The sequence below is a fragment of the Leopardus geoffroyi genome, chromosome B4, assembly GCF_018350155.1.
Source record: "Leopardus geoffroyi isolate Oge1 chromosome B4, O.geoffroyi_Oge1_pat1.0, whole genome shotgun sequence".
Lineage (NCBI taxonomy): Eukaryota > Metazoa > Chordata > Mammalia > Carnivora > Felidae > Leopardus > Leopardus geoffroyi.
The window spans coordinates 142095516-142123248 of NC_059341.1; the positions used below are offsets into that span (position 1 = coordinate 142095516).

The 27733-nt window shown below is 53.5% G+C and overlaps 1 protein-coding gene across 2 annotated transcripts; it reads right to left on the bottom strand.

Annotated features, from left to right (window-relative positions):
- Nucleotides 1-454: 454 nt before the first annotated feature.
- On the bottom strand, nucleotides 455-26983 carry MLC1 (modulator of VRAC current 1). Of its 2 annotated transcripts, none has more exons than XM_045462620.1 (12): nucleotides 24964-26983; nucleotides 24338-24582; nucleotides 22714-22803; nucleotides 20796-20849; nucleotides 20311-20412; nucleotides 13793-13891; nucleotides 13215-13286; nucleotides 11948-12064; nucleotides 8602-8658; nucleotides 7808-7930; nucleotides 3757-3909; nucleotides 455-2596 (listed from the first exon to the last, which is right to left on the bottom strand). In XM_045462620.1, exons 2-12 carry the CDS (start codon nucleotides 24515-24517, stop codon nucleotides 2426-2428), a joined length of 1218 nt encoding a protein of 405 aa, XP_045318576.1. In that variant the 5' UTR covers nucleotides 24518-24582; nucleotides 24964-26983; the 3' UTR covers nucleotides 455-2425. The 2 variants fall into 2 exon arrangements, with proteins under 2 accessions (XP_045318576.1, XP_045318577.1); XM_045462621.1 differs by having other exon boundaries at nucleotides 455-2500; nucleotides 24964-25810.
- Between the last annotated feature and the right edge of the window lie 750 nt (nucleotides 26984-27733).

The window sequence follows — 27733 nt, forward strand, 5'->3', positions numbered from 1 at the left end:
TCCCTCCACAGCCTTCCGTGTCCTCCTTCCTCCTGCCTTTATGGAGCGAGGGGGGAGTAGGAAAGACCCACCCATCCGATCAATGGTCTTTGCTGGCAGGAAATTTCTGAAACATCATCTTTTTTTGGTTTTAAAGCTTCTTTATTTTGCACTTAACTTCCCAGGATAACCCAAAAGTGAGGTTCTGCTCCCATTTTGCATTATTAGCTCTGGCCAACTCAGTGCCGGCAGGCAGTTCCCCTGGGTGGGGAGGGGTCTTTGTGCCCCTTCCCAGTCTTCACCACTCGGGCCACTAGGCTCTCAGGGGTCCCACCTCCACCTGGCCTCAGGGATTACATAAATCACGGACAAATTAAAAAGTGGCCCTCACCTCCACCAGCCCTCCTACACTTTCCTCTCATTTCAAGCCCTGGACAAAGAGATCCCTAAGGGACTCAAAATAACATAGACCACGTTTACATGTTAGCATTTATTCAGGAGTCATTAAACTATATCGAACAAATGTAAATTGACAGAAAAAGAATCGTACATTTTTAAAACCCCATTTGTCTGGATTTCTCAAGCTCTATCTGAAATAAAGTGCAAGCCAGTACCAAGTCCTAAGTGCCTAATTCCAGCTCTAAGACTCAGACTTCTGGGACATCCAAGGAAATATCAGAGTGGCCTGTGCTGTCTCCGTGGCTCCTGTCCCAGGCTCCTGAGCAGATCCCCCCACTGGCCTCCTCGCCTGGGAGCTGTAGGAAGGGGAGGTGACCTCGACTGTGGCCAGGGGGCCTGCATGTGTGCAGGAAAGAGCCATCTCCCCTGCTCTTGCTTATTTGGGGACATGGCCAAGGACAGCAGACAGGGGCTGGCTGGCTGAGGACAATGCCCCTTCGGCTGGCACTCTCCCCCTTTCCCATGTCTCTTCTGCCTTCTTCCCGACCCAACCTGCCGCGAATGCTGTGAAGACACCCTGGCAGCCAGTCACTCGTGCTGAGCAATGAGAAACCGGGAAAGATCCCTGAATCCCCCCCCGCCCCCCTCCGCCCAGGTCTATACCCAGTGAGCCCCCACCAAGCCTCACTAACAAGCTACAGGAAAGAGCAAACGTCAGCACCTTCCCGCACGACGCCGCTGAGCTCCTCACGTGAAGCAGACAGACACAACCACTTGCACGTGCAGCCTCGTGAATGCAGATACTGGCCCCAAGACAGTTCCTGAAACCACGAACGTTTCCATTTTCAGAAGGTGCTCCCCGCCCACTGGAGACTTACCAGTGCCCATGTCAACTGAGAAAAGCTAATCGTTCTTCCAGAAAATTCCAGGTATACTCAGGGGACAAGGAGACAGCACACAATTCTTCGCGGTGATTTTAACTGAAGCAAATGTTATTCTCACACCCAAACCGTCTTCGCCGTCTGGCAGGAGGGGCAGTGACAGATGGAAGAGACCCGTGGCCTGGGCTGGACCTCAGGTAAGTGAGGTCAGGAAATGGAGGGAGCTGGAGAAGGCCCAGTGATGACCCCCATGAGGGTTCTGGGGGGCATCTGTCTCGCGTCTTGAGAATGGTAATGGGAGTGCCAGCAGAACCCATGAGAGGAGGCAGGGGGCCCAGCCCCACCTGCATCACCAAAGCCAACGAGACCCAGAAACGTGGCCCAAGTTTCTACCTTTGGCCCCACCCCAAAGAACACTGAGCTGTCACAGTGGCCAGGGTCACTCTTAGTGTGGGTGTGGGTACCACCCAGCACAAGTGCAGACAGCCCCTGGTGACCTGGGCTCTGCACACCACGCATGACACGGACATCACCGGCACCAGTGAGTGGGCAGGGTCCTTCTGGAACGGCTCGGTCTAAGACAGAGGGCAGAAGTTCGGGCACGTGAGCGCCACACAGGCACAGCCGTGGGTGCGGGGGCTGCCTGCGACCACGGTCCTGCGGAGAAGGGGCTCCCCACACAGCTCTGCTCCGTGGTCAGAGATGGTGCTTGGCAGACACGTCTCCAGAGAGAAACGCCCGAGTCGGTAAGACCCACGTGGGGCCGTCCACAGCCCGGCCGTCGTCTGCTTAAGGTAAGTGCTCGACAAGAATGGGCCCGGGAAGCCAGCGAGGTGCAGGAGGAGCAGATGGGCGGCTGGCCGCACGTGCGAGGCCTGCCTAGGCGTCGGTGCCGGGAGGGTCTGGCTCCAGCACGAGCCCCTTCCTCACCTGAGAGCCCCACACCACGGTGCGTGCGGTGGCGCCTTGGGGGTGAGGAACTGAAAGACTCCTAAGCACAAAATGGTCAACGCTTGCCTATTTAACAACTAAACTACTAAAAGAAATGAAGACTCCACCTTGCAACCTGGCCTGGACGAAGGTGAAGGGCAAGTTAGAAAGTGGTAGCTTCAAGACAACTAGCCAGGCAGGGGCCCTGCTCCTGCCTCGGTCTCCCCGCCCCACGGTCACTGGGCCATCTGCACCACGACGGCCCTCCACGCTTTCTCCTTGTCGAACTCCTTCAGGGGGCTTCTGGACACCTGTGGCCAAACAGGCAAAGTGTTATTTCTTCCGGGGGCCACCCGAGTGCAGGAGGCAGGTGGGAAAGCTCTGTTAACTCGAGAGCTTTTCTCAGCCTGTGAAAAAAGGACAGGAAACAGCCCTGGAGCCCCGAGGGGACACAGAGGCCCCCGTTCCTCCACCCTCCCACAGACCAGCCCCTCTGTCCCGGTCCCCACAGAAACACAGCCTGGGCAGGGGTGGGCTGTGTGTGTGGGGGAGGAGGGGGCGGGGGGGGGCAGGCTGCCATGGGGTGAGCACCTGCCTGACAGCTGACGGGACGTGGCCTGCGTCCCAGCATCGGGCAGAGCAAGCAACTACATGCAGTGGGTGCCCAAAACATACCCACAGATGGTGCCATCGATCTAAGGGACGGGTGCCCCCACACAGAAGGCCCCGGGTCCGGCCCTGCGTGTATGCAGGCACCATCGGGGATGGGACACCCAGGGAAGGAGGGCACTTGAGGCAAAGGTGGCCAAACACCTCCAGAAACAGGGAGGGCAGCTGCAGGCCCCAGAGCCTCTAGAACCTTCTGTCCTGGAACCCGGTGGGAGCACGCATTCACCAGACTTGGTGCCCCCACAAAGAACCAGGTGGGTCTCTCAGAGGGCCTGGGGGCCAAGCCATCCCCACAGGAGACCCAGCCTAATTGGTAAAAACAAGGAAATGACCCCATCTGCAGGTTTCAATGAAGGAAAGCGCAGGAGAGGATGAAGGCCAGGGTTGCTGAGGAAGAGCTGACGGCGGGAACACAGGCACACTCGCACAAAGGCCCCGTGGTTGGTAGTACCAGGTGGGAGGAGGGTCTGGTCCACCCACGGCGTCCCTGGTGGACCCTGTGGCAGCCTCCCCAGTACACAGCGTAAACACCTCTGGGCCAGCAGCTCCTGGGGAGGAGACCCTGGCCCCCTCAGCCCTCCAACTGTGGGGGGTGGGCAAGACCCGGTGGCCTGGGGACCGGCAGAGGGGCTTGCATGACCCTCCAGAGCCTGCCGGACAGAGGTCACTGAGGCCACATCTATAGGGAGCTCAGTGGGCACCCCTTCCCATCAGAGCCGCGCCCCTGAGAGGGGCCAGAGAAGGAACTTCTGTGGCTTCTGGGGATCCTGGCCAGCTTCCTATCCACGTTTGCAGGAGTAAAACTGAAGGCATTCAGTCTATACCGTTTTCGGGACTGGATCTGTGTTTAGGGCCACCCCACAAGGACGGGGAGATCACCGTGTTGAAGGCCACTCACCTCCCCTGCTGGGCGCTCCTGCTGGCCGGTCTGCGCAGCATCCCAGGACGCGCCCAGCTTGAAGCTCACGCACTGGATGACGGTGCCAGTGTTGAGGCCAGCTTGCAGCAGCAGCTGCAGCATCAGAAGCAACTTCAGCACGTCGTAGGATTGCTGGTGGGAGACAAGGCGGTGAGCTCACGGCCCGTCCCGGCCCCTGGCTCTCAGCCACCCGGGCCTGCCACCTGCACTGGAGACGCCACGCCCTCCAGCCCGGGCAGCCGTGCAGGCAGCTCCCCTCCTCCCGCACACCCTCCTCCTCTAGGAGGAGCACTTGAGTGAGTTGGTGTGAATCGATTCCAGGTTTTCAGGTACGTACACTTCTGCTGATTTCAGGAACCTGAGCAGTGATCATTCTGTCTCGTGAGTGGGAGTCAAAGAAATCAATTCTGTAAGTTGTCATCCTGGGTTTAACAGATGCCATAAAAATGGCCCACAAGCAGCAGAGCCCTGTGGGTAGCCCGGGGGCTCACAGTCAAGTCTCCCACATCCTGTAACCACCACCAATAGAGCCGGTGACACAGAGGGTGTCCGTATGGGGTGAAGTGACCGGTTACGAGGGCTCTGAGCCGGAGACGGGGCCCCTGGGCACTGGTGCACAGACACCATCAGCAGATTCTCTTGGAGCTCAGGCTGGCAGCTGTTGCAGGGAAGGGGGCTGAGGAGTGCCTGGGGCCAGAGGGGGTGATGGGGGCGTGGGGGAGCCTTGGCGAGCAAAGGGTCCAGTGAGCACCCAGCCCTCCCAGTCGCAGGCATCCTTCGGCAGAGACACAAAGCAACCAAATGATAACACAAAACCCCCAGCTCCATAGTGTGTCACTGTTGAGAGAGAGGGAGGGAGGGAGGGAACAGAACACCTCTCCTCAAGCTAATGTACAAGTTTAGCCACAAGCCCCATTTGAAAAAAAAAAAAAAAAACATCAAAAACCACTGCTTTCTGGAGCCAGGGAAGTTGATTCTAAAACTTACATAAAAAACACACAACAAAAGTGAGGTAACCCTGAAGAGCAGAGTGATCAGGAACTGGGCATCCAGCCCGCCAGCTGGCGAAGCCTGTTCGAAACCTTCCATAATCAGGACAGGGCAGCACCAGACAGCAGATGTAGGAGAACGACAGGTGCAGACACAGACAGAAGCTTAACATGTGATACGGGCAGCATCTCAGATGACCGAGGAAAACGATGGGTGTTTGAAGCCCCGAAGAGGAAAGGTGAGTTCCTTATGCTCCAGGATAAACTCCCACTGGACACACAAGTAGTCGTCTTTTTCTTTTTTAACGTTTATTTATTTTGAGACAGAGAGTGAGAGAGAGCAGGGGAGGGGCAGAGAGGGGGAGACAGAGAATCCTAAGTGGGCTCTGCACTGAGGCTCAATCCCGCAAACTGTGAGATCATGACCTGAGCCAAAATCAAGTAGTAGCCTTTCTAGTTGCGGCTTAAAATCCCAAAGCAACAAATGAATATGGTGATAAATTTGACCACAAAGAACAAACAAACAAAAAACTTCCTCACGACAAAAATCATGAGTGGAACGAAAACCAGCTGGCCCGTGGGAACCACTATCCAAATCTTCTGTTACAGAGGAGACACCCAAATACTGGTGAAGCTCAAAGTCCACTAGACAGTGAGCAAAAGACAGGACAGAGCTTACTGGAAAAGGAATGCAAAACCACCAGGCACAAAGGCCCAGAGTCTCGTGTCCAGAGACACGCACACTGCAGCCCCACCAGGCACGCTGGCTCACCCCCGTGACAACACTGGGTGACAACACTCTGTGCTGGGCTGGTGCTCGTACCAGCGGTGGGACGGAAAATAGGGCCTCCCGTGAGGGGGACTCGCCACCATTTCCCCAGACCAGAGATGTGTCTGCCCTCTGGCCCAGCAACCCCTCTCCGAGCTCACTGTCCTAATGTCGCACCACACAGACTCCAAACCAGGCGTGGGCACTGAGTTATTCGTAACAACAGCAGAAACTGGGAGCAATCCGTCTCCACCCTTTGGGGACAGGCTGGGAAAACTGTGTGCCGTCACAATGTGCGTGTATAATTAAAGGACACAGAAAAGCTCCTGTCCTCGATGTGAAGAATGCAAACAGAAGATACTGAAGTCGACCACGTATCAAATCAATACTACAAACACACGCAGAAAGGGGGCTGTTTCTCTCCTGAGCGGGGTGAAAGCGAGCCGTAAACTCACTCGGCAGGTGTGCTGCTGGTGGTAACATTGGTGGTGCAATTGTGACAATTTTTACACACAAGATAAAATAATAGCTACCCTCAGTATTATCAGGAAACAAGATTTTGGAGTAAAAAGAATACTAATACAAAACAACAGAAGTTAACAACAACAGCAAAAAAATCCAGCGTGTAATTCTGAACTGGAAATACAGTATCAATTCAGGATCTTGACGGAGGCTGAGAAGCAATGATGCCCCCGTATGAACGAGCACACGCAGCCCTCAGATCTTGATGTCTATGTACGGCTCCCTCTGAGGGGCCTGCGTGGGTCTGGGGCGAGGCAGGATGAGGTGAGCCTGGGTCACCCCCCACGTCTGCAAGGAGAGGCTGACGGGTTACTGCAGGGAGCACCGGGCTGCAAGGTGCTCCCTCCGGCCACAGCTGGGCCAACATGAGCATCAGAGAATAATGACAGCAGCGCCGTGCAGATAACAAAAACCCGTGAGTCCTTGGCGGTGCTCGGAAGGGAAGAGGGACAGGAGAGCTGGGCGTCTATCACCTCTCTTCACCCCTAGGTGTGACACACGCGCTCAGGCCGGGGCCAGCCGCCAGGGCCGGCCCCGCACAAGGTGTCGGGACAAGGCACCCGCAGGTGTCCGGCTGACCCCATGGCTGTCTCCCTCCTGTGAAAGCCCCACCCACCGCCACCACCAAGAACACTCTGGCGGCTGCCGCCCAACCAGGCGGGAGGTGACAGCACGTGCTCTTGGCCTCACTCCCACTGGTGTCACAGGAAACAGATCCACACGTGGGACCTTCTCCCAGACCACTGGCCAGGACTCCAAAGTATCAGGGCCACAGGGGAAAAGGTGGGGGACTATTCGGACTCGAGGGAGACTCGACGGCAAGTTGTGCCCCTCAGCGGGTCCTGCTCTGCGAGCTTCAGCCTATGAGGCACATTCTTGGGACGGTCTGTGAACACTGAACGTGACACTGCATGATTTTGGGCCTCGCACGTGCCTTGGTGGGACTGTGCGTGTGTAAGAGGCAGTCCTTCTAGAAAAGTTAAAGTATTTAAGGTAAAGGGTCCTGCTGTCCCACACCTGCCACTCACTTTCAGATGCTCCCAAGAAATGGTCCCACCTGTCAGTATGAACACACATGTAGACACAACACATAAAGCACTTAGAATCCTGGTGTTCACTGCGGTGTTCTCTCAACTTTTCGTATATTGGAAATGGCCCACGAAAAACACCTGGGAGCAAATACCACGCGTGCTGGTGACAACGTAAGGCATCTAAGAAACCAGCCTAGTGACGTGTGTCTGAGCCTGTGGAGACAATGAAGTGCTGAGAGACCCCAGACAAGTTCTAGTTAGAGGCACACTGTATGTGCAAAGAGACCCAACTCTCCTCACGTTTATCTATAAACTTGTGATTCCCACGGAAATTCCAACAAGGTCTCTCATACAACTGGATGAAGGATAGCTTCCAAAGTGAGAACGGAAGGAAGAAGGGCTGAGAAAATCCAACAGCATCGTGAAGGAGGGGTGTCTAGGTGGGACGCAGGGCCGCCTGAGACCAGGCAGAATCGCCCGAAGCTAGAAGAAGAGGCAGCCTGCACGGAACGAGACTGCACGGGCATCAGAGAAGGGCGTGCAGACACCTGGCTGTCCGCGCAGAGAAGCAAATTAGACGTGGCCTCGTGCCACATGCAGAAGCAGCTGCACGCGGGTCAGACGCTCACGCGGGCCACCTGTCCCTCGAGACTCTCCTCCCACACAGCCTCTGGCAGCAACACCAGGTTCCCACAGGGTTCTGACAGAACAACGCGTACCTTGATGGCTGGCGGGTAGTCTTTGAAGATCTCCAGGATTCTCATGATGCTGAACGACAGGTACCCAGAGGCAGTGAACAGCAGCGGGGACGTGAGGCTGCAGATGGCAATCAGCACCTCCACCTGGGAAGCAGGTGAGAACGTGGGTCTGGCCGGCCTGAGGGGCCTGGGAGCCGCTGTCTGCACAGGCAGGGGTGGACGTCTGCCACAACGTGAAGGGAGGGGGGACGTGGCCCTGGGCTCAGCACGAGGCCCTCGCCAGGCTCTCTGCACTCGGTCACCATGAGCTCCACGCGTGGCTTGTGTCCCACCAGATCCCCTGCCTCGCACACAACTAACCACTCTGTTCAAAGAGCAACACAAACGAACGGCCGGCCTTCCCGCTGCCCTAAACCCTGTTCTTTTAAAACCCCACCCACATCGGAGGACAATGCCTGGGTTGTCTCGGAGGCCGCACAGCCGCGTGCAGGTGCTGATAAAGCACAAACTCAAGTGTCACTGTCACACAACAGACCTGACAAGACTCAGGATGGGCCGGAAGGACCAGGTGTCGTCCTTCCTACGCTGAGTCACAAGACTCTCCTGACTTTCACACCAGATGTGCTCACTTCCAGCCCTCAGAGTGCCACACAGCCCTCGCCAGGCCGCCCCTGGCTCGGCACCCTCTCAGGCTCAGCCCTGCAGCCCTATCACCGTGGGGGAGAGCCCTGTCACATGGCAACCCGGGAAGGGGTGAGCCAGGCCCTAGCAGTGCACAGCAGGTCCCTGGTACCTGGGGACAGGGCCTCACTTACCAGACACTTGCTTGGACACTCAGCTGTGACGTGACTGGCAATGGCGCTTGGAAAACACTAAGAGAAAACAAAACACAAAGATTTCAGAGGTGACAGTCAAGGAAGTTAATTCCAATCACGTGCTGCTGTTTTGACGGGCACATCCTTGTGGCCAGTAGAGCCAAAGGCTGCCTTCCTGGCTAGGGGGCTGGCAGGGCTGGAAAGGGCCGGGGGGAAGCGGGGTGGCCTCTCCGAGGCCTCACGTGCTCTGTTCCATGGCTGCAACGCACGTCTGCAAAGAAGCTGCAAGAGCCACACCAGGAGTGGCCTGGATGTCCCGGAATTGCTGCCTGTGACATTTTGCCACCTCGGCTGAGATCGGGGACACCTGCCCTGAGTATGTGTGCGTGTGCCTGCTGAAACTGAGGCCATTCTCCTGAACCATCTCAATTCAGCATCACACTGAGGAAATGTCATACGGATCATGTGTGTTACCTGTGTTCAGATTCTCCCAACTACCCCAGTGATGTCCTGTCATAGGTGTTCTTTGTTCCTGGTTTAGGATGCAATCAGTGATCACAATGTGCTTATGAGTCCCCTTGACCAGGGAGACCTAGCTCATTGTCAGATGCAGAGGTCCTGAAGAGCATGCCAGCTAGCTGCAGACGGGCATTAGCTGGGGCCAGTCTGGTGCTTCCTCATCATCAGACTCAGGGAGCCCCAGGAGACATGGCTCCCCGCTAGGCCACCCACCACACTATGACCTAGCGGTTAGGTGGGCTCTTCAGTGGCTCTCCTCCACTAAGAGGGCCCTTTCCTCTTTATACTCAATAAACGTCTTTTTCCACTTATTTTAAGAAGCTTGACTTAGTTTCACGCCATTCCAGCAGAGAGGGAAGCATAGCAGGGCACGTCCTTCCCAAGGTGCCGAGTGCTGAGCCTATTAAACCCACTGAGCCCATGGGCCCAGGTGCATCCAAGGTCTAGTTACCTGGCCACACGCACAGCAAAGGAAATGACCACACGCTGGGTGGCAGCAGACTCCTCCCCTTCGTGGGAGTATCTCAGCACCCTGGACACTGGGGGGACATCTATACTTGTTCAGGAATCTGGCCTGAGAGTGGGTGGGACAGAGGCAGGCTTGAGGCCACGAGATCCCCGGCAGCAGCTAGAGGGCTGAGAGGGGAGCAGGCCAAGGATGGCGGGGAGAGCAGCACTTTGGAGGCCCTGGTGTGGGTGCGACAGATAAGCTCGTTATGGACAGGGGGGTGGGTATGGCTGCAGGGGTGGGTGGGCCTGGCCCAGGGAGTCTGCTTGCTCTAAGGAATGCGAGAGGTGAAGGTGTCCATGCAGGAACCTCCCCCCAGATTGGCGTTTCCATCAGGGCTCTATGGCTGTAAGCAGAGGAGGGGCTGTGGATGTGGAACAGCCACTCGGGAAGTGACTGGAGTGGCCCCAACAAACGTGGCGGGGTGGGGGCACAAGTTTGCTTACCACTCCCTGGACTGGCAGGAAACTGGCCCATGGGGAGGAGGGCAGTTGATACACACCCGCTCGTATACAGATACGTACCAGGCCTAGGGAGGCTGCAGGGACAGGCTCTCGGCCAGGCCCCAAGCCCTGGACCCCCGCCTGGTCTATGTCCTTGGCCTCTCCACTGTCTCCTCCAACCAGGACTGGGGCAGGTAGAGCTGTCTGACCGTCTCACCCCGGGGCAGAGAGGGAGGAGCATCTGCAGACATAGGGCTAGGGAGGCCGGGTGTGGGGGAGATGGCCACAGCCTCTGTGGTGGATGTTCAGGCAAGTAGCTCTGTACTATAAGCTTTAGGGCAATATTGGGTCTCCGTCCTCAGTAACTCAAGGACATAATTCCAAGTGCTTCCATGTCACCTCAGAAGTTAAACATGCAGACGCGCCTTTTTCACAGCCTCACTCACTGGGGCAGGCACAGAGGCAAGCACTCTGTGAGTCCCACCTGCGCACTGGCAGCGGGTGACCAGGTGCATGACCCCATCCCACGGCCTCCCTGCCCGCTCTCTCTCCCCAGGCTCCAGCCCTCGGGGAGTACCTAGGGCTCAGCAAGGTTGGGCACAGGCACCCCCAGTGTTGCTGAGCCCCAGGACGCAGCAGGAGTCCAGCCCCAGCACCCGACACAGGCTGCTGCGGCCCAGCCACGCCAGTCTCGGCCTTCCCGCAGCTGAATGCACATGTGGTCGGGACAAAGACCACCCTCTCGAGGCAGCGTCAGGAAGAAGAGCACGTGGACGAGCTGCATATGCTGTGTCTTAGTCGTTCATCCAGGATGACCCCGGACAGCAGGGTGGGACAAACCAGGCCCTTCCCGCAGGCATCACCATGTGACACAGTGACACTGCACAATAGTCATGGGATGACGATGTCGGAAGCACAGGGTGCAGGTGTTTGGGATGTGTCACTTGGCTGTCGGATTTCAGGCACACAGGGGTTGATTTGAACTGTTCCATGCAGATGGGAGGAGCCCACACCAGCCAAGGCCCCTACCCAAATGGGAGGCACTGGGTCAGATGCTCCACGGGCTGCGTTTCCGTTAAACACTAAACGACATTAACTTGTGTAAACAAACTCAGTCGCTCATAAAATGATGAACGAGCCATATGTAACACAGTGACCACATATATCAGGCACTTATCATGCACGCACGAAGCGTTGTGCTGGGAGTTTACCACAGCAGTATTTAATATAAAATAATAGCATAAATATATTACATTTTACAAAACACACATTGGGAAACAATATGTTACGTATTCTAGACCTGATGTAAAATAATGTAAAATAATCATTCTTCGTTCTTCAAGAAAAAGTAACATAAAAACATGAAACCATATCGATTCACATAAAAACAATTAACAGGGGTGCCTGGGTGGCTCAGTTGGTTGAGCATCTAACTTCAGCTCAGGTCATGATCTCACGGTCTGTGAGTTCAAGCCCGCATCGGGCTCTGTGCTGAGAGCTCAGAGCCTGGAGCCTGCTTCAGATTCTGTGTCCCTCTCTCGCTCTGCCCCTCCCCAGCTCATTCTCATTCTCTCTCTCTCAAGAATAAATAAACATTAAAAAAAAAAAAAGTTAACCTTCTGACCCATTTTATCTTTGATTCTCAAATTCCTCCAATTGTGGGGCCAGCAAGGACCCTGGCGCGGCAGCCAAGAAGCGTCCTGCTTGGCCTGCCAGCAGCCACCTTCCACCCTCTTCTCTTCCAGCTGCTCCCTTGCCTGAAATCCACCAAAGCTGAGCTTGAAGACTGGCAGTGACTATCTTGGGGACAGTAGCCAGGGCTCGGCCAGTGGCCGGGTGACCCGCGCACATATGAGGGCCACAAGGGTGTACTCACGGCCACTAAGATCCAAAAGAACGTCACGGAGAGGTGTGGTCCCGAGACAGCATCATCCACGTTCAGAGCGATGACCCCACCCAGGACGGCAGAGACGCCAGCAATCACCTCGATGACCTGGAGGGACAGAGCACATAGGCAGGGCCACCGAGGGAGTGTCTCTCATGCTGCAGGTGGGCAGGGGGACATGAAGAGGATGTTCTAAAGAGCTCAGGGCAAAGTAGCCATAGGCCCTATGTTGAAATGTTGAGGATGATCTCTAAAAGAACACCAAGGGGCGCCTGGGTGGCGCAGTCGGTTAAGCGGCCGACTTCAGCCAGGTCACGATCTCGCGGTCCATGAGTTCGAGCCCCGCGTCGGGCTCTGGGCTGATGGCTCAGAGCCTGGAGCCTGTTTCCGATTCTGTGTCTCCCTCTCTCTCTGCCCCTCCCCCGTTCATGCTCTGTCTCTCTCTGTCCCAAAAATAAATAAACGTTGAAAAAAAAAATTTTTAAAAGAACACCAAAAAATGCGTAGCTCCCAACTCAAAATTACTGGAAAAGGAAAAAAGTGGGAGAAGAAAGGACGAAGCTCCCACCAATTCAAAGGAAGGCAGGAAAAGCAAGAGAAGGCATGGAAACTAGGAAACAGAAAGGTGGCAAAACAAAGTACAGACATGGCAGTGCAGGACGCAGACTCACAGGTGAGGCCACCGAGAGGGTGACAGATGGGGGAAGGATGAGACGCAGTCCCATGCTGTGAGAGCAGCATCCCGAACACAAGGACGAGACAAGCTGATAGTCAGGGCAGGAAGACACAGCCCGCCCATGCTAACCAAAAGAGAGCTGTGCACTTGACCAGTCAACACAGACTTTATGGCAAAAGCCATCAGCAAGGGCAGATTTGCTAAGTAATCGTGAGAATAGGAAACAACTGTGAACTTGTACATGACAAAGCCCCAAAAACCCATGGCAAACAGCTACAGAACCACACAGAGAAATCACGAGCACTATGCTCAGAGCAGGGGGCTTAACGCATCTTCCACGGTATTAGGACAAGTGAACTAAAGAAACAAGCTAGAAACACATAAAAGACTTCCAATACAGTTTACAAGAGAGGGCAGCCACATGATCCATCCTTCAAACCAGGACAATTCCGAGTGACAGGGTGAACTTAAGAACTCCTTGTGGATGGCAGATGTCACTCAGGACAGTGTGTCACCATGGACCTTTCCCAAATAAAATAAAATAAAATAAAATAAGAGGGAAAAATTTAAAGTTTATCTTACTGAATAGGATTTCAGGACCCGAGCAGGAAATGCCACTTCATACAAAATGTTGGTGCTATCTGACATGGAACCCTAAAGAGAGACACACAAAATGTTTGGCCCGGTGACTTTACATGTGCTGTGGCAGGGGGGTGGGGGGGAGGGGTGGGGTGGGGCGGGAGAGGTGCACCCTCGCAGCCCACTGCCCAGGCTGTTGGCACTGGCTGGCCACGTCCAGGCTGTCGCTTTGGCCGGGTTCTAAACTACTAGCATGTGGGAGCCACTGGTGGCTCTTTAGACTTGAGCTATTCCTTGCATGTGAAAACAGAATTAGCTGCTGTGACCCCAGTTTACAAGGTGACACTCTTAGCAGACCTGGTCTCTCGACGGGAAATGACGGGGCACCGGTACCTGATCAGAATCACACCATGGGGAAGTTGTGTCGCATCTTCTACCTTGCCTTCCTGAGCCATCGGCCTCATGAGACCCTGGCGGGCTGGGGCTGCATGCGGTGCCCCGGGGCAGCCTACCCTCGTGTGCATGGGTGAGTGTTCTGGGGGGCCTGCTGCATGCCCCGTGTGGCGCAGGGCTGGACCCACCTTCTGCTTACAATACGCCTCGCTCGACCGTGCTGAGATGATCACCGTGGCTGCCATGAAAAGCTCCAACAGAAGGAGAAGAATCAGATTAAAATTTATCTGCCAAAAAAGAACACATAGGTCTGTAAGACTAGTTCTCTTCACTTTTCCTTCTGTACATGTAGACAAAGGCTTAGACACCTGTTTAAAGCTCTGGGCATCTTTTTCTGTCAAAGGCCAGATGCCAGGCACAGGGGCCATACATCCCCTCTGACTCATGTGTGTCTGTTTTGTTTTAACCATTCTTAGCTCAAGGGCTTGCTGTGGCCATTGAGCTGGAGGCTACTCACCCGATCTAAACCTTCCTTAGTGGTTTGCCCCCTGGGTGTTTAAGGACGTTTTGAAAACCCACACACCTTTACATAGCCCTATGCATAACTGCCAAAAACCGAACAGGGCCTTAGAGGTGATAAAACTGTTCCATGTCTTAATTGTGTTGGCAATTAAAGGAAACCATCTCTGTATTCATAACCAATGAACAAAAAACTAAAAAAACTAAATTTAACTATAGGATTTGCAAACCAGCCAATATGGAGCCCTGGCCCAGCACCCCCTCTGTGGGGCTCCCACACTCAGGGCCTCCCTCACCTGCCCCCACCACCCCGGGCAGGTGCCCGACAACTAGGGGATCCCTGGGGCCCAGGGACGTGATTCACACGAGCCAGTTCTAAGCCTGCACCTGCCTCACCCACAGGAAAGGCTCCCTCTCTCGTTCCCGCTCTGCCTCCCGACTGCCTGGTGCTTCCCCCTGTGGCCCCCAGCCTGGGCACGTCGTGCCCCCTCCCCTTGGGACCTGTGAGTGATGAGCTGTCTTTCCGATGGCAGTTGTCCCCTGATCTGTTGGCCTCCCCAGACCACAGTGATAATAAAACCTATGTTTAAAATCAAATGAAATTCATTATTCGATCTATAGAACTCTACCTGCAAAATTGAAAACAGAGAATCATCATTCTTTTATAGTATTTGGTGGAACACTAACAAAAACTGACCGTCTATTAGGCCACAAAACAAGCCTTGGTAAATTCCAAAGAACCTTCACTACAGGTTGGGCATTCTGACTGTAACATAATCAGAAAAACCACCACCAATGGAAGACTGTGAAAGATAGTCCCGTATGTCTGTTTTATCAGGGTCCTGGTGAGAAAGAGAGGGACACCCAAGAGGAGGGGCTAGAGGACATTTAATGAGAGGATAGCTCTCAAGTCTGGGCCAGGGTGAAGGGAAACCTGGAAGGGTAGCGGTGACTACTGAGGACAAGGGCAGTGAAGGAGGGGCCGAGAGAGAGGACCCAGCCTCCATCAAACTACACCCCCAAAAGGCTCAGAGCCAGGGGAAGGGACAGCCTAGGCACTCTCAAATGTCCCATGTGAATGAGTCTCTCATGGGCTGACCCCAACGGAGGCCAGAAGGCAAAGTGCTAGGGGAACCAGCCCACATATGCCACCTCCTGGACAGTCAGGGAGACAGTGGGTGGGAAGTAGGTTTGGAGGGACCGAAAGGGAAATCTGCAAACACGTAGGACCAAACAACGATGAAAATCCATGTCATGTCAAATCTGGGATGCACCTAAGCTGGACCTGAGAGACAGGGCCAGAGGCACCCCCGCTGGGCTGGGCTTTCAGCTCATGACGGGTGTAGCACACTGACCGACCCACCGACCGACCGACCAAGGAGCAGCCCCAAAAACACAGGGAGCAAGGACACGACAGACACCAGGAAAGAGAAAATGGCAACCAGAAACAAACCAAAGGAGGTTCCACAAGAGCTAGTTCTTGGAAAAGAATGAGATACAATAAAGACACAAATTAAATTCTGGGGGGGAGTGGTGGGGGGAGAGAAGGAAAGAACTAAAACGGAGCACATTTAAAATAGGGAGCTATTGGGGCGCCTGGGTGGCTCAGTCGGTTAAGCATCCGACTTCGGCTCAGGTCATGATCTCGCGGTCCGTGAGTTCGAGCCCCGCGTCGGGCTCTGTGCGGACAGCTCAGAGCCTGGAGCCTGTTTCGGATTCTGTGACTCCCTCTCTCTGACCCTTCCCCGCTCATGCCCTGTCTTTCTCGGTCTCAAAAATAAATAAACGCTAAAAAAATAAAATAAAATAGGGAGCTATATCACCATCTACTACGTGCCAGTAATTTTGAAAAACTGGATGATGTTGGAGAAACTTTTAATAAAACAGAAAACCTGACACAAGACGACACAGAACACATCGATACTAACAACGAAGCCCTCCCTCAGCGGCAGCTCTGGGTGGAGAGGACTTCACAGGCAAGTTCTACCCAACTTTCAAGAAGCAGTTCCTTCTATCAAGTCCTTCTGAAACACAAGAAATCAGTGCTGCCTCGCTTACTTTACGAGGCCAGTGTGGCCTTGACTCTAAAACCAGATGAAGGAAATCCAGGCCCATTTCACCCAGGAGATGCAGAAAACCTGAGCACGATACCAGCTAGTCACCCTGTCAAGACTATCTAAAATAATCCTGTTGTGTTTGAGTAAGGTTTATTCCAGGAAAGAAAGGCTCGACACCAGAAAAATCTGCCAGTCTAATAAAGTGAGGAAAGGTCATCTTAGCATACGCAAAAACAAACTATTAAAATTCAACACATAATTCTATTTTTAAAATGCAAAACTCATGACAAACCAGGACTTGAAGAGAACGTTTTTAACTTGGCAAAAGTTACAGATCAAGAATTCAACAGAGACTCCTTCGATGCCACTCATTTAAAGTCAGGAATAAGACAGAGACGCCCCACTGGTTCCACTGCGGTGGGAACCCTGCCACAGCTACAGAGAAAGAGAAAGATGGTAGGACTGAAGTGGATGTTCGCACGGTCATTGTTTGCGGAGGATGTAATCACCTGCACAGAAGAACCAATACAAAACTATGAAGAATAAGAGAGTTCAGCAAGGTTTGCAAACACAAAATCTACTGACAAAATTCCCTTTTTATTTAAAAACTGGTACAGTCTGAATAGGTTTGTACTTAAGTGAATATATAGCAGCAACGTCAATCTCCTGGTTTTGACCTATTCTGATTATGTAAGATGCTGTCATCTGGGGAAGCTGGGTGAAGGGCACACGGGAACTCTCTGTATTTGTGCAAATTATTGAGTCTTAAAATATTGCAAAATAAAAAATTAAATCAATACCCTCTCTCTGCATTCTGATAATTCATCTGAAAACATAACTTAAAAAATAAGCGCCATTCATACTGGCAACAAAATCTGTAAATGATCTAGGGATTACTTAACCAAGAATAAACAGAACATTAAGACCCTAATACAGGACACAGAAGATGATTTGAGTGAGTACAGACCATCTATGCTCCTGGGTAGAATGATTTAACATAACGAAGATGTCAAGTTTCACAAAATTACTATATCAACTTAAAATCATCATAGCATAATCCCAGGTGCAGCTGTTGAGGAACTCAATAAACCTATTCTAAAATCTATTTAAAGTCAGAGAGGCCAGCTGTGAGGGGGGGGGGGGGTGTGGCTCTCCCACAGGACATTAAGGCCTGCCCAGGGCATCCTCATAAAAAGCACGGTGTTGCCCAGTAACAGACAAACTGGTGAGAAACAGTGGCAAAATCACTTCTGCGTGGGAATTTGACACATTGTGTGTGGGGGGGGAAGCAAGTTCTGTGACTCAAGGAGAGAAAGACCACCTCCATCTACAGATGAGCCGATGTTAAGGGCAGGCAACTAGCAGCAAAGGAAGCTAGGAGATAGAAGCAGAGGAAGGGGTGCTCAGAAGCATCAGTGATGAGAAAACATGAAGGGAAGCAGCAAGCAGCTCCCGCTGTAGCCATCTGACTGGACACAGTAGAAAATCGGTGACACCAAACGTAGGGAAGGTTTGGGCCCTGAGAAGCCTGCGCATGCAGTGAGGGTGAGAACAGGGCCCTGTTCTTGAACAAGTGAGTCCAGGGAGACGGCACCTCTTGGTATAGGAGAGCCCTGCAGACACGTGTCTGCACCTGCTCCTGGCAGGGGGGCATCAGAGGTGACCCTCTGGACCTACCCCTAAAGAATGCTGGGTAGATGGGGGAACCCACCGTGGATGTGGCACAGCGTTAACGGTGAGCAGCCTCATCGTGAGCTGGACGGACCCCCAAGTGCAGGCAGAACGTCAGGAATAGACAAGCGCCCCCGTGTGCATCGTGTGGGGGAGGAGGGCTCCCCTGCATACATCGCGTGGGGAAGCTGGGTGGAGGCTGAGGATCCAGGGCCCGGCACGAGCAGGGAGAAGGGCTGTGGGAGCCACAGTCCCCAGTGTCCCATCCTATGTGTGGTTTTCTATTTCCCCATGTGTACGTGCGCACGCGCCCCCAGACCCCGGTGGTTCGGACGTTGGAGCCACGCGTCCTTAGTGCCACAAACGGCACTTTCAGTGCTGTGTGGCTTGACCTTCACGTGACAGGAACTATGTGAGGGCCTGGTTACCCATGGATTCTGGCACAGTGGCCTGGGCACGGTGGGGACTGGAGTTCTAGCTTCAGGAGAGGTGGCGCTGTGGCCACGGCCACACTTGAGGAGAAGGCCGGGTGGCATGCGGCTTCACCCACCTTTCAGCATCTATTTACCTGTTTGCGGTCTTTGGGGGCACTGCCCTAGGCAACGTGGACATTCGAGTAGGTGTTCTGGTTTGGGGTTTTTGCCACGATGCCCAGTGCTGCTAGCAGCCACACTTTCTGGTCGAGCATGCAAGTGTTATCTCCAAGGCCTGCACTGTCGGGGGTGTGTACACGGAGTCACAGCGCGTGTGCTTCTTCGGAACGTACCTGCAGATGCCGGACTGTTTCCAAAGGGTGGAAAAGCTGCCCCAGACGGGAGGCAAGCACCTGGGGCTTCTGCCCATCTGATGCTTGAAATGGCAACTCTTTACGGTTTTCATTTACCTCCTCTTGATTATAGTGAGGCTGAGAGTTACTCCAGCTGCCTGGTGGCACTGGGCTTTCCTCCTCGGCGAGTGCCCGAGGCAGCCCGGTGCCCTAGATCTGCAGCGGGAGCTCCCCACACACCCTGGGACAGGTCCTCCTTCCAGCGTGTGCCCCTGCGTCTCCCCTGGCTAGGCTCCAACACGAGGGCGCAGTACCACTACGCCGCAAGTCCAGGACTATGGTTGGCGCACGCCGGGTGGCTTCAGGCTAGCCTGGTCCAGGAGGGCTCCCCTGCCTTCCTGGACCGCTGTTTAGTAACCCTTGGCTGTGGGCTGCATTCCCGGCCTGCTGTCAAGGGGCTGCCTTCCCTGGCCCTTGGTCACTAAACGTGTCGGGTCCTGCTGACAGGTGCTATTGCTCTGGACCCACTGAGAGGCGCCCTCACCGGCCCTCAGCCGGGACTTTAACGAAGTCCTGGCTTAATGAAGGTTTCATGAAGAAGTACCAGTTCTCAGTAAGGCTTCATGATTTTCTACAAAACAGCCTCACAAAACTTTTGCTTCATTTATTCCCAGGAACTTCACAGGCTTGTCTCTATAAAATAATGTCTGTATTTAAATTACATTTCCAGGGGCGCCTGGGTGGCGCAGTCGGTTAAGCATCCGACTTCAGCCAGGTCACGATCTCGCGGTCCGTGAGTTCGAGCCCCGCATCGGGCTCTGGGCTGATGGCTCAGAGCCTGGAGCCTGTTTCCGATTCTGTGTCTCCCTCTCTCTCTGCCCCTCCCCCGTTCATGCTCTGTCTCTCTCTGTCCCAAAAATAAATAAACGTTGAAAAAAAAAAAAATAAAAAAAATATAAAAAATAAAAAAAAAATAAATTACATTTCCAAAGTCTTCTGTTGCTAGCACAATTGTTTTACTCTTGATTTTCACACCTTGCAACCTTGCTACATGTGCTCAATTCTAAGGTGGAGTCAGTGGGAACCCCTCTTCTGCAGACAATGTCAGTGTGAGTGTCCCTTCCGGGTCCACGTGTGTTCATGTTTCTGCCTTACAGGCCTGGCTGAGACTTCCTCGGGCCCCCCATCCTTTTCCTGATCTTGAAAATAGTGAGTTCAACATTTCCCACAAAACAGAGGCTTTTTTTTTTTTTTTTTTTTTTTTTGAGGTATCTCTGATGAGTCTTCGTTTCTTAGGAAACTAGAATTCTCTTCTGGCATCATAGTCTAAATGGTAAGGTTTTTCCATTTTTCTTAGTGGTTCATAAAGTAACCGTATAACTTCCAATCAACAGCATCACAGATTTGATGAAAAACGTTGCCAAAGAGACATTAGAAATACTATCAATAAATCCATCTGCTGTAGTCAATGCAAGAATCAAATACAGACAATTCTCAAAAGCATAAATTAAATCCTCAGAATTTGTTAGACTCCAGAGCTATGACACACATGTACTGTGTCAACCCAATGACAGCACTGTCTCAGGCCCAGACTCAGTGGGACCAGAACCCCTGGTATCTGCATCAGCAGGAAGACATGTCCAGGAGAAAACAGGAAAACGTTTGGGACCCACAGCACTACCCAGTGACTCACGTCTATTGCTGAGGGGTTCACAACCAGTTTGCATCCAAACCAGATTAAACATGTAGTGGTGATGGCAAACGTGGACACAAACAGGATCTGAAAGTTGGGGATCTGGAAAAAAAAAACAGGGGTTCACTATTTTTTGCATAACTAAAATAAAGGTATCACTGAATCAAATTCTAGGTAATTAAAAACCCCAAGATTACGACACATACACATAAGGATTAGCCAGGGAGGGTCCCTTGCAGCCCCTCAGGGGCAGGAGGCAGGGTATTCCAGGAAGCCCTGCGGCGGGGGGCACAAGGGCTATAGGCAGTGGAGGCACATCCCAGCATGCACACGCACGCAGGTGCCCCTCAGCCCTGCAGGTGGCCTGGGCCTGCCTCCTGGGTCCACAGACTGTTGGTGCATTCTGCCATCCGAGGCTCTTCCATGGCCCAAAGCCACACTGCTGCCCCCACATCTGCAGAGACCGCACAGAAAGCCGGACTCACCGCATTGATGTTTCTCCTTGAAACGGCAAAGCTCACAATTGCCGAGGGAAGGCACTGAAAAGAAATCAGAGCTCCGTGAGCCAGGGGCGAATCACCTAGACATCTGTACTTGCACTGCAAGGCTTAAGCTTCCAGAACGACCCAAGACATGCCAGCCAAACAAGTGCCACCAGTCAAATGGGCACAGGAGTGTTGGCAATGGTGAAAGGTCTCGTGACTTTCAAAATGACTTATTCTGGAAAATGTTTTTCTGAAGAGATGAAAGAGACAGATAGTGAAACCTATTCTCACTAAATATACTTAGACGTCGAACTGTCACCTCTACCAATTGCACAAGAGCAGACTTCATCTTACCTCAAGAATTACCCCAAAGGGGAAAACATCTACATGTGAAGAATGTGGAAACAGGGGTCTCAGAGTCTCTAGGAGGCTTGATCCCCACATAAGTAAAGAAAGAGGCAAGAGTGAAGGTGTCAGGGTAGTGGGGAGGTGAAGGGAAGGGCATCAGCTCGGGCCTTGTGGGCCATGCCAGGTGCTGCCCCTGTGGGTGACACGACCCCTGCAGACCCCGCAGTGAGCACAGCACAAGCCATGGAAACGGATCCCAGAGACTGCAGGACGCAGAGCATAAGTTGGATGAGGGGGCCCCAGGGGCTAGGCCTCCAAGAGCGGAGGGGGAGCTGGTGGGACCATGTGACCTGCTTCCCTAGCCTGTCCCTTCTGAAGGTAAAGGGCACCACCAAGGACTTGGCTGAGATACCCATCCCAGGTCAGTGTTGCCCTGGAGCATGGGGGTCAGAAATCACTGTGACCCCCCCCCCCCCAAGGAGGACTGCTCCAGTAGTGACAAGGGACCACCTAGAAGGTTCCAGAGAGAACAGTAGGAAATGGGTCAAATTTCTGCAAGGACTTTTGTCCTAAGAGGGCAGAAGCCAGGTTCCCTGCCAGCCCACAGGACAGCCCGAAGCGACACGCAGCTGTTAAGTTAGAAATCAAAGTGCCGTTTCTTGTGTGGGACTCTATGGAGTGACATTCAGACTTGCTACACCAATCATTTTCAAAAGTAACAAATCTCATTTAAAACTAAAGTCGGGGGGGGCGCCTGGGTGGCGCAGTGGGTTAAGCGTCCGACTTCGGCCAGGTCACAATCTCGCGGTCCGTGAGTTCGAGCCCCGCATCGGGCTCTGGGCTGATGGCTCAGAGCCTGGAGCCTGTTTCCGATTCTGTGTCTCCCTCTCTCTCTGCCCCTCCCCCGTTCATGCTCTGTCTCTCTCTGTCCCAAAAATAAATAAACGTTGAAAAAAAAAATTAAAAAAAAAAAAAACAAAAAACTAAAACTAAAGTCAGGGGCGCCAGGGTGGCGCAGTCGGTTGGGCGTCCGACTACAGCCAGGTCACGATCTCGCGGTCCGTGGGTTCGAGCCCCGCGTCGGGCTCTGGGCTGATGGCTCAGAGCCTGGAGCCTGTTTCCGATTCTGTGTCTCCCTCTCTCTCTGCCCCTCCCCCATTCATGCTCTGTCTCTCTCTGTCCCAAAAATAAATAAACGTTGAAAAAAAAAATTTTTTAAACTAAAGTCAGATAAGGACATTCTTTTTTTTAATTTTTTAAACGTTTTTATTTATTTTTGAGACAGAGCATGAGCAGGGGAGGGGCAGAGAGAGAGGGAGACACAGACTTCAAAGAAGGCTCCAGGCTCTGAGCCGTCAGCACAGAGCCCGACCCTGGGCTCGAGCTCATGGAGTGTGAGATCATAACCTGAATTGAAGTCAGATGCTTAACCGACTGAGCCACCCAGGTGCCCCAGATGAGGACATTCTTAATGAGAAATAAGGGACAGCCAACTAGTAAATTTTGGAGCAAAGAAACTCAGAACCTCAAATTTCGGTACTAAAAGATGCAACTGAGGAACGATGCTTACCGATCCTGCAGCACAACGTAAGTAATCCATTTCGGAAGGAAACACATTTCCCAGATAAAGCGAAAACCCCGAAGTCACAAGCAGACAGCTCTGCAAAATAGCAGCACAATTCAGGTTATAACACAGGCACATTGGAAAATCAGACAGCGAAACAACTAGTCCTCTGACTGCCTCCTGGGTCAAACTCAACAGTTTGTACAATGCCAACTTTGATGCCTGGATTCCACCAGACCTGACTCCTCCCTGAAGAATGGCCATGGCCCACTCTTCCCTCCAGCACCAGACTAAGGGCCTCAACATTTATTTGGGGGAGAGAGGGAGAGGTCTCTGTTGAAATTTAAAGCAAAAAAAACGGCACTTCTCCCCAGAACACACCCTTACCCCAATACGTACAATTTCAGGGGGTTTAGGATAACCCCCCCACACTCAGGGCCAGCCTCGGGGGCTGGCAAACAGCCCCACCCCATGCTCTCTGCAAAGCTAATCCAAGTGGACAGCTGGAAAATGCTCAAGTCAGGGGCTGCAGGCCCAAGAGATACCCAGGCCTCAGGTCACGTCTGAGAGATAGAAACTCACTACAGAGGCTGAGGCTGTGGGGCAGGGGTCAGTGTTAAACGACTCAGACAAAGGGTCTGGACTGGGGGGGAAGTCATGAATGCCCCACTGTGACGGGAGCACTGGGACACAGGGGCCTGGGGAGCCAGGGAGACCATGGTACACACCTAAGTGAGGAGGGGAGGAGCAAGATTAAGTACCCTGGCTACAGGCAGCTGTGGGCAGTGCACAGAGTCCGGAGCCCTGGGACTGCGAGGAGGCTGAGCAGCTGTGTGATGTCAGCCCCAGGAACAGGGACGAGGAACTTCCTCTGCATCCAGGCAGATGGGGGTTCCAGTCTCAGTAGGACAGGGTCACAGCTCAGGGAGAGGGTGGGCAGGACCACTGGGGGTGCTGCAGGGTGGCCTGGGGAAGCTCAGTGAGGGGCGAGGTCCCCACCAGGATCCTGGCTCTCAGCCTGCGTCGCACAGCAGACCTGGGGTCCTGCCTAAAGAGAGGTGCATCCAATGGCCCAGCCCCAGGCAAGCCTGCACTCAGGCTGAAATGACCCCTTCAGTGGTCAAGTGCACACCCAAGCATGTCTGAAGGCAAATGTCCTGGCACCAGGTCTGCCCCCAGCTCTCTGCTGACCCTGTCCCTCCAGCCCCTGGGCTTTCTCCTGCTCCATGGCCCTGACTTCCCATCCTGGGACACTGACCCACTGTTCAGTCTGCCAGAGGTCTGCCCTAAGAGCACAGCCCCTCCTCCCATCTTTGCAGGGCAACTCCAGACCACCCCCCACCAGGAGTGGAGGGCCATGGAGGCTACCCCAACAGCAGATGGTCAGCATGGACTGTCCCAACCCTGGTGGGACACAGAGAAGCCACAGCCCAGAGGCCAACAGGGCTATTATGGTAAATATTCGCGAACTGAGAAAAATAATTCAGAAAAAATAAGTAAAGTAAGCACATCAGCACACATGAGACTCTCCAGAAGCAGAAATAACCTAGGATCTGCCCTCTCCCAGGCCACTTGGGAATGGCACCCAAAGCAGAAGACACCTCGTGGTGGATGGCGAAGAGCTACTCACCCCCATCAACACAGAGAGAACCCATGTCTTGTGACTGAAGCATGGAGGCAGCCTTGTCGACAGCTGAAGGTCGTTGGGCTTGGCGTCTGAGGTGTAGCTCCCAGCCTCCTGCCTTCCCCGCTCCAGGGTGGGCATCCGGTCATAACTGAGCTCCTCCCTGCACTGCTCATCCCGTGCCATGGTGCTCAGGGGACAGAAGCCACACAACAGATGCACTTGGAGCCCTGGAGTCACCTCTGCTGCCGCTTATTTACCAGTAACAAAATTATCATTTATTTTCAACAACTGAATAAACAACTCTAATTAAAGCACGTTGTTTCCAGCAAAAGAAACACCATCCATACCAAGATGCTACAAGTTTGAAGAAAAAATTAGCACTGAAGTCTGTAAGTAAGTAAAATCACTTTCCCAGTAAAACAACCCTGAACGGTCTGGATTCAGGGTGGAATTTTTGGTTTTAAGTGCCTCACTGTTCCGGGCTCTCCAGAACATTTCAAGCTTCACACTCATTAGCAGCTTTACTTACGAGTTCCATGACGTGCTGGTTATCAAAGAACATTAAATTGCTCAAGGTGAGATCACAAAATACACACACACACTTAGCGATTTAACGTGGGCACGCTTACCTCCGGTGGTTTCTGGCGTTGGAGCGCTGGTCTCTGGGTGAGGGGCCGTTACCAAGTCATCCTGCCCGGGGCTTCCAGCAAGAACTATTCACAAATGGAACAAAAGCCCAGCAAAACTGCACTTAAGCCAGGGGAAGGAGTGCCGCTTCCTGAATTTCAATGAGATGAAGAGAGTGACCCTGGAAAGTTCCGCGGTGGTTGTGTAACTGCTGGCTCAGAGCACTGCTCTGTGCCGTCTCAACTCTTCCAAAAATTAAGGGGTCCCTCAGTTCCACTGATGGCAGCTTGGTCACACACAGGTGCCACGGCAGGCATCTCACAGGAAAGAAGCGTACCTAAGAGTAGCACAACACGAAGCACCCAGTCCGGGCAGGGTGGAGTGCTGGGTGTCTGTTTCTGAAACACCTTACTATCCAAACACCTTGTCATACACCCTCCAAAGCAGCTTTCTTCCATCGATGCTCTGAGATCATAGAGGAAGACCTCCTTCACGAGGTCACACGCACATTTGCACGTTTAACAAGGCTGGCGGGGCCCTTGAACTGCTTGGGAATTCTGACTCATTGGTTCCCGTGGGCAGCCCTAGCAGTCCTGCTGTGCCTTTTATTTCTGCTAAAGAAAAAGGACGGGAGTATGCTTCGCCCAGAGACACTGGCGCCCTGACAGTTACAGCGACAGTTTCTTTGTTGACATGGGAGCCATAAAGTAGCTCGAATCAAAGCATTCTGAAAAACCAGCTCCTCAAACTGCAAATCCACATAAAGCTTGAGCAAAGGCATTGGTTTTGAATAACGGGATGCTCTGTTGTCTTAGCTTTTCCACCAAGCAAAGATTAGAGTTGTCACAAACTATAACCCGGGAAGTTAAGAAGGGATTTTGAACAGATTGAAAAACCTCCCAAACTTCTTTAGGGACTCCCTTTTAAATGATAACTGAATTAGTAGGAATTGGTGCAGCGAGACTGAACCCTTGGTGTTTCTTCTTGTTTGAAGAAAACATCAAGCAAATTTCACCATTTCTGTGCCTTTCCAAGGTTGTTCTACCCCTAAGAAATGCAAGCTGACTTGAATCAGAAATTGTGGAGCAAACTCCTCAAGGCCCTGGAGTCCTAGTCACTTGAGAAATGCTTCCTCGTTTCCATTGGCAATACCAACGTTCAGAACAAATCCTGTGTTTCCACGGTATCTTCACATACACTACGTCTTTCCTCCTTTTCCTGCCTCCTCAGATCCTACTCATGTTTCAACGTTTCCCTTGTCCTTCAATGAATGCTTACAGAAGGAACAGAGCAGTCCACAGTCCCTCCCGCCTGGAGTTTACATTCTAATGGCCGGACAGAAGCACACAAGATAAGTAGTGTGCTTTACGGTGGGGGAGGGAAGGAATGGGGGTTGCTGCTTGGGGGAGTCAGGGCAGGCCTCACTGAGGAGGCATCTGAGCAAAGACATGCAGAAGGCAAAGAGGGGAGTCTCGCAGAGAGCTGGAGCAAGGGTGCCACGGATGCAAAGGTCCTGAGGTGACCAGGCTGGAGGACGATGGACAAAGCAATCATATGAGGTGAAGCATCCAGATAGGAGGCACCTGTGGGCATGGAGACAACCTTGGCTTGGACTCTGAGATGGACGTGCCGGAAGGTTCTGCATGGAGGAGCAAGCGGCTGCTGGGTGGACAACAGGCCACAAGAGAGCAGGTGCTGGCCGGGACTGAGGTGGGGCACAGAGGCGGTTTCGAGGAGTGGCCAGGTTTCGGGGAGAGCTTGAAAAGCCAACACGATCTGCAGTCAGCAAGACGTGGGGCGAGAGGGTCAGTAGTTCAGGGGGACGGAAGGCTTCAGTCTGAGCAGGGCAGGTGCCGCTGTCCCACCTGAGCTACACAAGACTGGGGGAAGCAGGTGCGGAGGGAGGGTCCGCAGCGTCCTTCTCGCCATGAGACCGAAGGCTCTGCTGGGCATCCAGGTGGTCGCACTGAAAAGCTGGGGTGGAGAGTCCCGACTCCAGGCTGGCGGACACACGGGGCAGTCCTAGGAAGTGGAAACTCCTGCTGCGCGTCACCCTCGCTCTAGAAGCCCGTCCGTGGAGCCCCCCCGGCGGGCAGCATGCGCTGCACACCCCGCGCACCCGCGGGGGGCCCTGGCGCCCTTCCATGCTCATGGGTGTCCCCAGCGCCGAGTGCGCGGCCAGGACTCTTCAGGCTCCGGGCGCGGGGTCCTCACCGCCCGGACGAGGAACCCCGCTCACACCGCGCTCGGGCGGAACCACGAGGGCCGTCCCGAGCCGCCAGCGCCCCGGTTCCCCGACCCCGGCACGAAGGCCGCCAACACCCGGAAGGTAACCACTGCTCCTGCAGACAAGGAAGCCCCAGGACTCGAAGCGACACCCACACAGGCAGCGAGAAGCCAAACAAAACTACGGGTCACATTCTGGAGGATGCGGCCGAATTCGAGCTGAGACACGCTTACGGCCTGAAATGCCTAGGTTTGAGCAAAAGAAAGTTCCAGAACTCCGTGTCACCTCAAGAAGTTAGAAAAACACAAATTAAATGAGAAAAAAGACAAAAGGCAGGAAATAATAACAGTTCGCACCGACACCGAGACGCACGCTTTCTGAAGAGACGGATGAAGTCGGGGAAACTCTGGCCCGGAGGCGCAGGGGGCGGTCGGCGCGGCAGAGTCAGGGACACCGGCTCCTACCAACAGCCCCAGACTGGAGAAGGGCACGGCCACCAGCATTCGAGAAAACTCCACCGGCGGCACACGACGGACTCCAGAAGG